At 36.0% G+C, this 13763-nt stretch overlaps 3 protein-coding genes and 1 non-coding gene across 6 annotated transcripts; all 4 read left to right on the forward strand.

The window, feature by feature from the left end:
- The first annotated feature begins 193 nt into the window (after positions 1–193).
- On the forward strand, positions 194–1867 carry LOC17894273 (ubiquitin-conjugating enzyme E2 5). Its single transcript, XM_006302757.2, has 6 exons — positions 194–311; positions 444–523; positions 931–1045; positions 1154–1206; positions 1282–1410; positions 1525–1867. Exons 1-6 carry the CDS (start codon positions 268–270, stop codon positions 1659–1661), a joined length of 558 nt encoding a protein of 185 aa, XP_006302819.2. The 5' UTR covers positions 194–267; the 3' UTR covers positions 1662–1867.
- A 139-nt stretch (positions 1868–2006) lies between these two features.
- On the forward strand, positions 2007–2078 carry TRNAT-UGU. Its single transcript has one exon. It is a non-coding gene; the product is annotated as a tRNA-Thr (tRNA).
- Positions 2079–2254: 176 nt separating this feature from the next.
- LOC17895469 (U3 small nucleolar ribonucleoprotein protein IMP4) lies at positions 2255–4990 on the forward strand. Its single transcript, XM_006300474.2, has 9 exons — positions 2255–2471; positions 2593–2676; positions 2965–3074; positions 3217–3267; positions 3680–3823; positions 3931–4020; positions 4139–4245; positions 4468–4555; positions 4676–4990. Exons 1-9 carry the CDS (start codon positions 2258–2260, stop codon positions 4772–4774), a joined length of 987 nt encoding a protein of 328 aa, XP_006300536.2. The 5' UTR covers positions 2255–2257; the 3' UTR covers positions 4775–4990.
- Positions 4991–5759: 769 nt separating this feature from the next.
- LOC17894814 (puromycin-sensitive aminopeptidase) lies at positions 5760–12843 on the forward strand. 3 transcript variants are annotated; one of them, XM_023787347.1, is made up of 33 exons: positions 5760–5784; positions 6552–6626; positions 6704–6748; positions 6849–6986; positions 7072–7147; positions 7310–7386; positions 7576–7692; positions 7773–7847; positions 7934–8041; positions 8131–8343; positions 8426–8487; positions 8644–8671; positions 8755–8841; positions 8937–8962; positions 9125–9188; positions 9266–9346; positions 9439–9486; positions 9578–9596; positions 9727–9731; positions 9830–9841; positions 9919–9975; positions 10069–10178; positions 10261–10341; positions 10506–10674; positions 10755–10903; positions 10986–11124; positions 11214–11360; positions 11492–11573; positions 11668–11843; positions 11928–12038; positions 12119–12235; positions 12343–12414; positions 12592–12843. In XM_023787347.1, exons 4-33 carry the CDS (start codon positions 6924–6926, stop codon positions 12670–12672), a joined length of 2652 nt encoding a protein of 883 aa, XP_023643115.1. In that variant the 5' UTR covers positions 5760–5784; positions 6552–6626; positions 6704–6748; positions 6849–6923; the 3' UTR covers positions 12673–12843. The 3 variants fall into 3 exon arrangements, with proteins under 3 accessions (XP_023643115.1, XP_023643116.1, XP_023643114.1); XM_023787346.1 differs by lacking the exon at positions 5760–5784 and adding an exon at positions 6065–6224; XM_023787348.1 differs by lacking the exons at positions 5760–5784; positions 12343–12414; positions 12592–12843 and adding an exon at positions 6057–6224 and having other exon boundaries at positions 11928–12042; positions 12119–12201.
- The last annotated feature ends 920 nt before the right edge of the window (positions 12844–13763 follow it).

The following is a 13763-nucleotide window of genomic DNA, read 5'->3' on the forward strand; positions in this document are numbered from 1 at the left end:
TAAATGTAAAAAATTTTAATTTGTTGTTGTATAATTACCATTTAGAAACATAAAGATCAAAAGTGAAAGAGAGTATATAAAAACATTAATTGTATTTGTACTATAAATTAATTTTATACATATTTATATTTATATTTTTTTTTTCTCATTGAATGTGTCACTCATAAAATAGTATTCTTTCTTTCTCGGTTTATCTCCCACTCGATTTTCCAAGACAGCCAAAAAAAAAAAAAAACAAATTCAGAAAAAAACGACAAGAGAGAAGCCATGTCTTCGCCGAGCAAGCGTAGAGAAATGGATTTGATGAAACTGTAAACATGTTTTCTTCTATTTAATCGATTTATTCTTGATTTCGAGATCGGATTTAAATTTTCTTTGGTGATTTTGATTGGAGTTTTTTGTTGTTGTTGTTGATTGATGATGATGATATGATGTGAGCTTAGGATGATGAGTGACTACAAGGTGGAGATGATCAATGATGGTATGCAAGAGTTCTTTGTCGAATTCAATGGTCCCAAAGACAGTAAGTAACTCAAATTCGTCTTTGCTTCATTTATCCTTTTAATCTTGTTTTTTCACTGTTAAAGATCGCACTGTGTATTTGTTTATTTAGCTGATTCTTACTTGCAGATTTGTTGAACATCTGCTCTTTATTAGTTTGAACTTTGATTGTAAAATCATAGAGATTTTGGTTCTGTGTTACTTGTTGTTGATGATGATTATATAGGCTTTGATTCGTTTGTATATCTTCAATTTCAACTTTGTTTGTATTACCTTTTGATCATGAGGTGAGGTCATAGAGATTTGTTTCTGCTGCTGCTGATGATGATTATAAGGTTTTGCATCATTTATAGTCTGAGAAGTTTTGAGAATTTGTTACTTGGGTGTTTTTAAGTTTGGTTACTTTTGTGTGTGTTGGGATATGGACAGGTATTTATGAGGGAGGTGTGTGGAAGATAAGAGTCGAACTTCCTGATGCTTATCCTTACAAATCTCCATCTATCGGTTTCATTACCAAAATATACCACCCGAATGTCGATGAAATGTGAGTTCAGCTATCAAGTCAGCAGATGTTGGGATAATGGTTATGTTCCTTCTAAAATTCTTGAGTGGGTGATTATTTATTATGCCCTCTTTGTTTGTGGCTGTGCAGGTCAGGTTCTGTTTGTTTAGATGTTATTAACCAGACCTGGAGCCCGATGTTCGGTATGATCATACAAGATAGTTTTAACTCTTGTTAGTTTCTATTATGTTAATTGTGATTCTGATTTAGTTATTCAGACTTGGTGAATGTGTTCGAGACGTTTCTTCCTCAACTTCTTCTGTATCCGAATCCGTCAGATCCATTGAATGGAGAAGCAGCTGCGTTGATGATGCGTGATCGTCCTACCTATGAACAGAGAGTTAAAGGTAAGGTATTTCGTGTCTTGTTATAACTGATTTTGAGTTGCTTAGATTCTTGTTTTTTAAACTCATTGCGATAGTAAAAAGCTTACATTTTCTTTTCTTCTTGCGTGGTTTCAGAGTATTGTGAGAAATACGCAAAGCCAAGGGAGGATGCTGAGGACATGTCTAGTGACGATGAAATGAGTGAAGAAGAATATGCCTCAGACGGTGATGACGAAGATGATGTTGCAATCGCGGGTAAACTTGATCCTTAATCCTCATTGGTCTTGGTATGCATCATGTGGCTGGTTCAAGTTTGTGACTTTGTATGTATATGAATAATCAATGAATGTTTAAAGGTTCCTTCTTTAATTGAACTGTAAAATCTCTCTTTCTCTGGTTGTTTACTTTCTATCTCCTTTTTTATGGCGTCTAATGTAAATAATTGAAGATCCTTCTTTAATCTTCATGTTATTGTGCATTTGTATGTTGTGTCTGCTCGTGATTGTGGTAAGATGGTTTGAATCAACTTCATAAGCAATGTTAAAGTTAAGTTTGGTAATGGTATGTAGATTTAGTTATTAAATTAATTAAGTAATAGTATTAAATTAGAGAGAAATGCCCTTATAGCTCAGTGGTAGAGCGTCAGTCTTGTAAACTGAAGGTCCGCAGTTCGATCCTGCGTGAGGGCACTTTTTTACAAATTTTTCCTAATTTTGTAATTCTTCGGCCTTTTGTAAGGCCCAAATAATAATATTCAACGGCCCAAAATACCTTGCCATCACCGTTTCACAATTTTATAGACAAACACCTTGCCGTTTTTTTGATTTATCAACACTTTCGCTATCTTCTTCAGTCGCCTTTTTCTTCCATGTTTCCCTCGAAACCCTTCCCTAAAACCCTAATACGTCACCAGCATCAAACAAGTTCGTTCATAGCCTCTCCCACTCTCAAGCACTCACGAAAAATCAAGATGTTGCGCAGAAACATTAGGTTAAGAAAAGAGTATCTCTACAGGAAAAACTTGGAAGGTGATGAGCGTGTGCAATATGAGAAGAAAATGAAGATAAGAGAAGCTCTGCAAGGTCTAGAAAATTGATTTTCTTTTTTCGTATCTTTCCAAACAATCGATGACTTGAATCCTCTAACAATTCATTGATTTGATGCTTTTCGTTGTTTCGAATTTTGGGTTTTATGTTTTACCAGAAGGAAAGCCGATTCCTACTGAGCTCCGAAACGAAGAGGCGAGGCTTCGACAAGAGATTGATCTTGAAGACCAAAACACAGCTGGTAAGAATACGGGGAGCTAGAATTTTCCGATTGGTTTGATTAATTGTTGTATTGTATGTGTTTACATTTTAATTTCAATGTTTTGGTGAGGCACTGTTGAGCAAATTGTACTTGTTATATTGAATCAGTTTGTGTGAGTGAGTAGATACATAAGCTTAGGTTTGAACCAGCAATTCGCCTTTTGACGTCTTGAGAAATTACTATGTATTTCTTTTGTCTAGATAGAGTTATGAATGTTTTGTGGTAGAACAGCTGATGGTTATTTTTTTCTAATCATGTTTTAAATAGTTCCTCGGAGTCATATTGACGATGAATATGCAAATGCTACGGAGAATGATCCAAAGATTTTGTTGACAACATCTAGGAATCCAAGTGCTCCACTCATCCGATTCACAAAGGTATAGTTTAGTTTCTGTTGTTCATTAGAGGCTGAACAATGGTGTCTGGTTTTTTTTTTCCTGGGTTATGTTATATTTTTTGGCTAGTGATTTGTGCTTTTTCTTTGATTAATGACTTTTTATGTTGTGGTGTCTGTTGCAGGAATTGAAGTTTGCATTTCCTAACTCTCAGAGAATAAATCGTGGTAGTCAGGTACGTGTGTTGTTCTCCTCTTTTCTGTTACCTGGTTTTGTTTTCCAGTTGGTCACTGCTTCTGGTTTCTTATTGATGTTGTTAAATTGATGGCCAATGGTATTAGCTCCCTTCAAAACATATTGCTTCCTGCGTATAACTATTGCGTGTAGCAGTATCATTGTTTAATTTATGCGCAACACCATCCCTATCAATGAGCTGCATATTAATTCAAGCTTCATAATTTATAATGTAGTTGAGTCTGTCCAGTTCTGCAGAATCTAAATTTAAAATCAAAGCTTGAATAATATAAACCATAACCTAAGCTGGAGTTGTAGTGACACTTATCTTCAACACAAGACCTCTCTATGTTTGTGAAACTATGTTGTATTGGAGTCATAACACCTAAATACTCCCTTTTTGTTATTTGCAGGTCATTTCTGAGATCATTGAAACTGCTCGTTCTCATGACTTTACGGATGTTATATTGGTTCATGAGCACCGCGGTGTGCCTGATGGTCTCATTATCTCTCATCTCCCATTTGGGCCAACTGCATACTTTGGATTACTTAATGTGGTAAGTAACTCTTTGAAGATCTGATTTTTTTTTCTTTTTCCCAAATCGTTCTTCTTTTCAACTCCTGGTTTAGCCTTTTTACTTAATCCAGAGTAACTTCTATTTAGGTAACAAGACATGATATTAGCACCAAGAAAGCCATTGGGAAAATGCCTGAGCAATATCCTCATCTCATTTTTAACAACTTTACAACTCAGGTATATACAATTGACCTGATTAACTGCGTTCTTTACTGCAGTTTGGTATGGGAAATCAACGGGCTTGTCTGTTTCTAATGTGAAAACATTTTCCAATTTTATTTCCTTGTGTTTGCAGATGGGTCAAAGAGTTGCCAACGTCTTAAAACATGTCTTCCCTGCTCCAAAAGTGGATGCTAGACGTATCGTTACTTTTTCTAATGAATCTGATTATATTTCATTCAGGTAAAATTTTCTTCACATTGATCAGATTTTACGAATTGTAAATCTATCAAAGCTAAGGTCTAAGGCTGAGGTTGGTATTTGGTAATCTGATTCGGTTCCTCTTGGATCAAAACACCATGCAATAACACATTTGTACATATATAGAACAGATAGAAATTATGTTTGATTATTTGTCGTTTCTTTCTTTAAAACTCTTGTGGGTATATACGTGTGTATATACAGGAACCATGTCTACGATAAAGGAGAAGGAGGTCCAAAATCAATTGAGCTTAAAGAAGTCGGTCCTCGGTTTGAGTTGCGGCTCTACCAGGTATGCGTTCAGCTTAACCGAATCAAAACCGTCTTTTCTGGATTAAGAATGGTTTGATAAAGAATCAATCAAGCCCCTTAATGACAATGCTGATACTTGGTGATGCATTTTCTTTTGTAGGTGAAATTAGGAACGGTGGAACAAAACGAGGCAGAGACCGAATGGGTTATTAGACCGTACATGAACACTGCTAAAAAACGCAAGTTCATCGGTGAATGATACTAGAAACGGCACCGCTTCGAATCTTTATTTAAATTCTGTTTCACCTAATATTTATTTTGTTGGAAGATCTGTTAAATATTTTTTGTCCTTGGAGAAAATTGCGTTTGATTTTGGGGTTATTCGATGACTGTAAGATTAGCATCGATGTTTGTTCTGACCTCTATTACAACGTTTCGGCTCTTTAAAAAAAAGTCTTGCTTGTCTTAAAATAAATAGACCTGTTGCATGAGTCATGATAAAATTACAACACAGCTTTATTGGTTTATTTAATGGGAAAATTCCATAAAAATTCCCCATCTAATTTTAATTTGGAAGTTTAATATCTAATGTTATTTGGTTGGAAACAAAATGCATGGTTTATTAATTTGTTGTCTATTAATACAAAAAGTATATAAAAATTGTCGAATCGAAGAAACCGCTTAACAAACGGTAATCGGATTGACGGAATCACTAAACCGGGGTTAATGGAATTACACTAAACTTAGGGTTTATCGATCCCAATTCGATTTGTGATAATAGCAAAGGATAATGCAGTCTTTGGATAACCCCAAATTACCCGTATGTTTAGGGATTAGTAATTTCGTCAACCTCGGTTTAGTGATTCCGTCAATCCGATTAAACGGTTTATTCGATTCGACAATTTTCATATACTTAATGTATTAATAGACCAAAATTTAATAAACCATGCATTTTATTTCCAATCAAATAACATTGGGTATTAAACTTCCAAATTAAAATTAGATGGGGAATTTTTATGGAATTTTCCCTTTATTTAATTTACGAATTCAAACAAAAGTATCTGAGCAGAGCAGCATAGAAATGCTAAAGGTATTGGAAAATGGATAATACAAAATGCCAAAATATACTCTTTTTATTAAAATAAATTAAATATTTTAGATAGATAATATCTTTCATCGGGGGTTATTATATAAATCAGTACCAGGTTTCGTATCATCATAGTGTTTCAGTTGTGCCTCTTTCCCTCATCTGATCATCGGATCTCTTTGGTAAATTACTTACTTCTTCGTCTTCCTCCGATCGATTTCCCCAGATTTGATCTCATTTAGAAATCGAATTCTAATTTTGTTTAATTATTGGTTTTTTGTTTTGTTTATGTGTGTTTTATTATATCGAATTATCTCGGCCATATTTTTTCATTTAAATTCTATCCTTTTTACTCACATCTTTATAAACGCCATAGCCCTAACTTACCTCTCTGTGTAGTGTGAGTAGAGAGAGTTATCATCATCATCTAGGGTTTATAGGTTGGAGAATTTAGACGCAACAAGGAGCTGTTTTTGATTTTTATTTTATTGTTACCTCTATTGTTCTGGTTAGATTGATTTTGGGATTTGGGTGTTCTTTTTAAATGGCTCGGTTGATAATTCCTTGTCGAAGTTCGTCTCTGGCGAGGGTCAATCTTCTGGGTTTGCTCTCTGATGCTCCTGTGATTACCCTTTTAACTCTGCTGTCTTTTTTTTTTTTTTTTTAATCGATACACATGTGTAGTAGATAGAAACTTGTATGTTTTTGTTGCTTTGAATTCGGTTTTATTTTTTACTGTTTACTTTGAGTTCGTTTGTGTACACAAACCTAGGAAAGAACTTATGTATCAATAAGAAAATGTTCTTGATTCCCTATGACTTCTGTTTTCTTTTACCAAACCTTTTCGATTAATATCACTGCTTTATTTGTATCATTATTTTGTGGTAACCGTTATATTTTGCTTAGTTAGCTTCTATACTTTTTAATTATGTTAAACTCTCTCTTACAGGTTCCTGTTAGAAGCAGTTGTCTCCGTAGTTCCGCAAAGAGGCTTACTCAGTACAGACCGTTTCTTACTTCCGAGGTTTGTGTTTCTTTGTTTCTTCTGTCAAGTGCAACACTATTTGAAACAGAGAGTGATACTGTTATTATTTGTTTCAGGCCATTTGTTTGAGGAAGAATTGTTTTCTTCCCCATTCCGTTGATGTAACGTGCTCTATCCCTTCCATATGATAAATACCCAACATTTATTAATTACTACTGGATTTAAAATAAACGTATGTTCTGTTTTTTTTTTTTTTTTCAGAGACATAAGCAAAACAGCAGGAGGCTGATTTGTTCTGTTGCCACTGAATCAGTTCCGGATAAAGCTGAATCGAAAATGGATGCACCAAAAGAAATATTTCTCAAGAATTACACTAAGCCTGATTACTACTTTGAAACTGTATAATAGCCTTCTTTAAACTCGAAATTGAGTATATGATTAGACTCATTATTGTCCTACTCTGAAGCTTTCTTCATATGTTTAGGTGGATCTGAGCTTCTCACTGGGTGAAGATAAAACAATTGTTAGCTCTAAAATCAAGGTTTCTCCTCGAGTTCAAGGTACAAAAGTCTAATACATTGCTGCTTTGTTAAATCAGTAGTTTCTTTAAGCTGAACATTCAAGTTTTGTTTTCTTTAGCATACGCTGTTAGCATAGCTGCAAGATGGATTTTTGCTACATTTTTTCTCACATCACATCTGAACAATTATTATGTTGGCCAGGATCTTCTGCTGCATTGGTCTTGGATGGACATGACTTGAAGCTACTTTCAGTCAAGGTTGAGGGGAAGCTTCTAAAGGTATCCGTCAATACTTGACCTCCTGGAATATCTTTGTATCTGTAGGCTCTGTTATTCTTAATATTATTTATTATACTGTAGAATATTATACAATTCTCTTTAAGACAAGCAACTCAGTTAACTAAAAATAAGTGACCCAGTTTTCTATTTACTTGGTCTCTCTTTTCATATGTGGTACACTTTGGCTAGGAAGGGGATTACCAGTTGGACTCTCGTCATCTCACTCTTCCTTCACTTCCAGCTGAGGATTCCTTTGTTTTAGAAATTGATACTGAGATATACCCCCACATGAATACTTCACTTGAGGTGAACTTACTTTGCTTTCTTTCTAAACTCTCAGTGATGTAAATGGATATCTTCTAACTTCTTTAGTTTTCTTCTGTTAGGGGCTTTACAAGTCTTCTGGGAATTTTTGCACACAGTGTGAAGCAGAAGGTTTCCGCAAAATTACATTTTACCAGGTTGATTGTGACTTGTTGATAAGATGACTGGTGTTTTATAGTACAAATTGATGTTCTAACATTATATATTTATTATGCGATGACAGGATCGCCCTGATATAATGGCAAAGTACACTTGTCGTGTGGAAGGTGACAAGACACTTTATCCTGTGTTATTGTCCAATGGAAACCTCATTTCTCAAGGAGATATAGAGGTTGGCAAAATAATGCCTTTTTTTCTTGTTTACCAAGTGTCTTCTTGGCTTGGTCTTTGCTGAAAGCATAATTGTTCATTGAAATGTAGGGTGGTCGGCACTATGCCTTATGGGAGGATCCATTCAAGAAACCTTGTTATCTATTTGCCTTGGTGGCTGGACAGCTAGTGAGCAGAGATGACACATTTACCACACGCTCTGGTAGGCAGGTTTCCCTGAAAATCTGGACTCCTGCAGAAGATCTACCAAAGACTGCCCATGCCATGTATTCCCTAAAGGCGGCCATGAAGTGGGATGAGGATGTAAGCACTTGCATTGTTATTAACTGTGGTTGTTACTTGTTACTGAATCTGATTATTTATTTGTGTGCTCTTTTTCCACTAGGTGTTCGGCCTTGAGTATGACCTGGATCTCTTCAACATTGTCGCTGTTCCAGATTTTAACATGTATGACCAAATGGTGTTTTCTGTCACAGTTGATAGTATTAATCAGTTCCATTTGCTAATATCTTCAATCCAAAACAAAGAGCTTAACGTCTGGGACTTTTAGTTTTTCTTATTGTCTATACTATTCAAACTGATTCTTTTTTGTTTGATTTTCAGGGGAGCCATGGAAAACAAGAGTTTGAATGTAACCCTAACTTGCTTTATAAGAAGTCATGAGTTGTAAACATATTATAGTTTGATGGTAATCCATGAGCTTCTACCTTACAGATTTTTAATTCCAAGCTTGTCCTAGCATCTCCAGAAACTGCAACAGATGCTGATTATGCTGCAATTTTGGGTGTTATTGGTCATGAGGTATGTAATAATATCATAAGTTGTTTATTAAAATATGTTCTGGTGTTTCACTTAATTTTCAATTCAACACATCTGTCATTGTGCTCTTTGTGCAGTACTTTCACAATTGGACAGGGAACAGGTCAGCCTCTTCAGTACAACTTGATTATTTTTTGCTTATTGAATCTTCTAATTTTGTTTTTCTTGAATAAGATAGATGCTTGTTTGTGCAGTATATTTTAATAAACGAAACGTTGTTAGTGTGTGGCCTGAGATATGACTAAAAGTCTACTTGTAACAACAGGGTGACATGCCGTGACTGGTTTCAACTCAGTCTAAAGGAAGGACTTACTGTCTTCCGTGACCAAGTATATTGTATCCTTTTGCTATTCGAAGATGGTTATTGGATTTTTTCCTTGTCTAATGATACGTGAAATCTGTACAGGAGTTTTCATCTGACATGGGAAGCCGAACTGTAAAGCGCATTGCTGATGTTTCAAAGCTTCGGATCTATCAATTTCCGCAGGTACCTTATTTTGTATTCCTTGGAGGTCTCTTCATGGTATTGTTTTATCTTCTCATGCCAAATTATCTGTTCTTTTTTTTTTTCTTAATCAGGATGCTGGTCCCATGGCACATCCTGTTCGCCCACATTCATATATCAAGGTCAGAGATTCTCTTATTATTCCTTGGAATTGTTGATGTAATATGTTAATATAAGTGTTTCTAACCATGGCTCTTTTCCTTTCTCTGGCAGATGGACAACTTCTACACAGGTAAGTTTCTGTGCACAAGAAGGAAGTTCATTAAAACAATTTACTATGTTGTTTTCCAGTCTAACATGCTTGTGCTTTTGTGACTTGTTCGAACATGCATTACATCTCTGGCCATAACCTACTTTCTCAGTGACGGTAGGGACTAGAGAATTTATTTTATTCATAGTTTCATTACTATCAATCTCTGTATACACGATTTCTAACAGAATGATTTGTTTGTGTTGTTGTTTCAGGTTTATGAAAAGGTTTGGCTTTCTACCAATAGTGTTTTGTTATATGTAGTAAGCAAGAAACCCTAGTTGACTTAGTAATGTTTTCCCAGGGAGCTGAGGTTGTCAGGATGTACAAAACTCTACTAGGAAGTGAGGGGTTCCGAAAGGTTGCTTTCCCACGCTACGTTTTTTATATGGATCTGATGGCGAGGTTTTCATCGAACACGTTCTGATCATCTCTATTTGTCAATATTTTACAGGGAATTGATCTCTATTTTAAAAGACATGATGAGCAAGCAGTGACTTGTGAAGACTTCTTTGCTGCTATGCGTGATGCAAACAATGCAGATTTTGCTAATTTCTTGCAATGGTTAGTCAGATTATTATTGTGGAATTTCTTGTGAAGATTCTTGTTTTCATACTTAAGGATATGACCATATACAACATTTTAGGTACTCTCAAGCTGGAACGCCAGTTGTCAAAGTGGTCTCCTCTTATGATGCTGAAGCTCGTACTTTCTCTTTAAAATTCAGGTTTGGTTCTTTTCATGTCTAATTGTATTTATTTTCCAGATTCGCACAAAACATTATTGTTAATACGCCAAAGTAATGCCCTGTTTTTGAAATTGAACCTTTATGGATCTTACATCTATTGAACTTGTTGTTGACACATCTTTGTGATTGATCACTTTCTCCAGTCAGGAGATACCTCCGACTCCTGGCCAGCCAACAAAAGAACCCACATTTATTCCGGTGGTGGTTGGTCTTCTGGACTCAAGTGGGAAAGACATTACACTTTCCTCTGTTCATCATGATGGTACAGTGCAGACCATTTCTAGCAGCAGCACAATACTTCGAGTGACTAAGGTTAATTTTTAATTTCTTATACCTTTTGTCCTGATGTTCTCATCTATCTTTCCTGACTTTATGATTTGTTAAATGTACAGAAAGAAGAAGAGTTTGTGTTTTCTGATATATCAGAAAGACCTGTTCCGTCCCTATTTAGGGGATTCAGTGCCCCAGTTCGTGTTGAAACTGATCTCTCTAATGATGACTTGTTTTTCCTCCTAGCTCATGATTCAGATGAATTCAATCGGTATAAGCCTTTCTACAACATACAGTATTAGTTCTTCTGTATGCTCTTTCCGCAATTGATCATTCATTTTTCTGTATTTTAGTTGGGAGGCTGGTCAAGTTCTGGCAAGGAAGCTGATGTTGAACTTAGTTTCTGATTTCCAGCAAAATAAACCGTTGGTCCTAAACCCAAAATTTGTGCAAGGTCTCGGCAGTGTGCTTTCTGACTCAAGCTTGGACAAGGTATGGCTCTACATTCCTTAATAACGTGTAATCATACATGTAAATGTAGGATAGGACTTTCAAATCTGTTATCTTTATCTGTTGTGTAGGAATTTATAGCCAAAGCAATAACATTGCCTGGGGAGGGAGAAATAATGGACATGATGGTCGTGGCGGATCCTGATGCTGTTCATGCTGTTAGAAAGTTTGTAAGAAAGCAGCTTGCATCTGAGCTTAAAGCCGAGCTTCTGAAGATAGTATGTCTTCTTCTCTCTACATACTGAACCTTAGGGACTATAGTCGTATCGACTGAAGTGAAGACGTTCCTGTTTTTATATAAAATTGTTCTTTGCTTATTAACTGACACTTTTTAATGTCTTTTGTGCAGGTCGAGAACAACAGGAGCACAGAAGCTTATGTCTTTGACCATCCAAATATGGCAAGGCGTGCTTTGAAGAACACAGCTCTGGGTTTGTGTTCCAGAGCCATTCTTCAATAGAAGGAGATGCTCTTTTAGCTTATGTCACTAACTTAACTATTTTTTGCTTTGTTGAAATACCTCAGCTTATCTTGCATCTCTCGAGGATCCAGCATATATGGAACTTGCACTGAATGAATACAAGATGGCCACCAATTTGACCGACCAATTTGCTGCTTTGGCAGCTCTTTCCCAGCACCCTGGTAAAACCCGTGACGACATTCTTGCTGACTTCTATAACAAGTGGCAGGACGATTACTTGGTATGGATCTTAAACTCAGAAGTTACTTTCTTCTACCACCAGGATTAATATGCCGTACTAAGATTTATCGGTTTCTGATCTCAGGTTGTTAATAAATGGTTCCTTCTTCAATCAACATCCGACATTCCTGGCAATGTAGAAAATGTCAAGAAACTTTTGGATCACCCAGCTTTCGATCTGCGCAACCCAAACAAGGCAAGTGAATTCTCAAACCCTCAATTCCACAACTTTTTCACAGTTCTATACTAACGATGAAACTGATAACAATCTTTCAGGTTTACTCGCTTATTGGAGGGTTCTGCGGTTCCCCAGTGAATTTCCATGCCAAGGATGGATCGGGTTACAAGTTCTTGGGTGACATTGTTGTGCAGTTAGACAAATTGAACCCTCAGGTTAGAGTCCCCAAAATATCTGATGTCTTTGCAACTACTGACCTAATTTAGCTATCTTCGCAACAAAACAAGCTTAACGACCTACTATGTTGTTGGTCTGATTATAGGTTGCTTCTCGTATGGTGTCTGCCTTTTCGAGGTGGAAGCGGTACGATGAAACCCGTCAAGGTCTAGCCAAGGTAAATCGTCTGGGGAGATAAATGCAAAACAAGTCTAGAATTTTCCCTTAAGCATTTTTTTTCTTTTACCTCATTTAACCTCTTTGTTCAGTCTCTTTGCCGATTGAAATCTTCAGCCATGATTTGTTTGATAGCCTGAGAAGATCATTAAAATAAAGCTGTGTGTTGTGTTTGCAGGCACAATTGGAGATGATAATGTCTGCAAATGGGTTGTCTGAGAATGTCTTTGAGATTGCCTCCAAGAGTTTGGCTGCTTGAGAGACGACCTTAAGAATCCTTTAAAAGACTCTACTTCTTTCTCTACTCGAAACTATTTAAATAGCTACTGAAGTTAGCAGTGGGATTATATGAAAATAATCACAAATTATTTTACCTCTGCTTCTTACTATTAATATTATTACAAGAAATGCTATATATTGCTGTCATATATTTGCTTTTAGTAAAACAATAAACTTATACTAGAACGAAAAATTTGTAGCTTAGTTCCATTGCATGCTAAACAAAGTAAAATGAACTCGACATATCTATTGTAGCTTCACTGGGGAGCATGCATGCTTCTCTGTTGACTCATTTTGAGATCTGAGGGAAGGAAATTAGGCTAATTAGTTTGTAGTTCAGAAGCAAGAAGGTATGGTTTCAAAGTGAGTTTGTAATTGAGAAGTGGGGGTAAAAGCTGTCGGTTTGTTTTGATGACATGGGTGATTGATTTTTCTAACATAAGGGGTGTTTTTTGTGAGGATGAAACAACCCGATGTTGTAATTTCTCTATATCAGAAGATGTCCTCTAGATTATGTATTGAAATGTTTCGAAGATATGATTTACGGTGCAGTAGCATTAGTTGACCAAATGGTTGAAATGGTATATAGTCCCGCTGTCATAAGTCATAACGTTCAAACACACTGATAACAGTGTTTGTCGGGTTCTCAAATCAATCTTGGATTATGATGTTTGTTACTATATGAAAGGCAATGAAGTAAAAAGCATGTTTGCAGGTTAATCTCCTCTGAGCAATCTTTGTTACAACAAAAGAAACACCATTTTATTAAGTTAGTATCACTATGAGACAGACTTGAAAACGTATGGAGAGACACACAGACAGTTACGCTTGGAACGCGCCAAGCAAACGCTTTTTCCTTCGATCTTTATTAACAAAATTTATCTTTTCCTAGGATACAATTTTGTCTCGGCTCTTACTCAATCTATTCCTCCCAATAGAATTGAACCCGACTAAAGAACGAGCACTAAACCTTTCTCTCCTACACTCGTGTAGTCCCAAGAGAAAACAAACAATCACCTTCTCAGCTTTTTGTTTTTCTAGCTTCGAAGTTTACAATCACGTACAAAGAGT

This window comes from Capsella rubella, unplaced genomic scaffold (genome assembly GCF_000375325.1).
Source record: "Capsella rubella cultivar Monte Gargano unplaced genomic scaffold, Caprub1_0 scaffold_2, whole genome shotgun sequence".
In the NCBI taxonomy this organism is placed as follows: Eukaryota; Viridiplantae; Streptophyta; class Magnoliopsida; order Brassicales; family Brassicaceae; genus Capsella; species Capsella rubella.

Excerpts from the sequence above, each read along its gene's own strand:
- LOC17894273 (XM_006302757.2), top strand. The coding sequence starts at position 268 with ATGTCTTCGCCGAGCAAGCGTAGAGAAATGGATTTGATGAAACT. Across the intron at positions 312-443 it reads GAAATGGATTTGATGAAACT|GATGATGAGTGACTACAAGG; the intron begins GTAAACATGTTT and ends ATGTGAGCTTAG. Across the intron at positions 1,207-1,281 it reads GACCTGGAGCCCGATGTTCG|ACTTGGTGAATGTGTTCGAG; the intron begins GTATGATCATAC and ends TTAGTTATTCAG.
- LOC17895469 (XM_006300474.2), top strand. The coding sequence starts at position 2,258 with ATGTTTCCCTCGAAACCCTTCCCTAAAACCCTAATACGTCACCAGCAT. Across the intron at positions 2,472-2,592 it reads GATAAGAGAAGCTCTGCAAG|AAGGAAAGCCGATTCCTACT; the intron begins GTCTAGAAAATT and ends ATGTTTTACCAG. Across the intron at positions 4,556-4,675 it reads TTGAGTTGCGGCTCTACCAG|GTGAAATTAGGAACGGTGGA; the intron begins GTATGCGTTCAG and ends TTTCTTTTGTAG.
- LOC17894814 (XM_023787346.1), top strand. The coding sequence starts at position 6,147 with ATGGCTCGGTTGATAATTCCTTGTCGAAGTTCGTCTCTGGCGAGGGTC. Across the intron at positions 7,693-7,772 it reads ACATGAATACTTCACTTGAG|GGGCTTTACAAGTCTTCTGG; the intron begins GTGAACTTACTT and ends TTCTTCTGTTAG. Across the intron at positions 8,963-9,124 it reads CACAATTGGACAGGGAACAG|GGTGACATGCCGTGACTGGT; the intron begins GTCAGCCTCTTC and ends TTGTAACAACAG.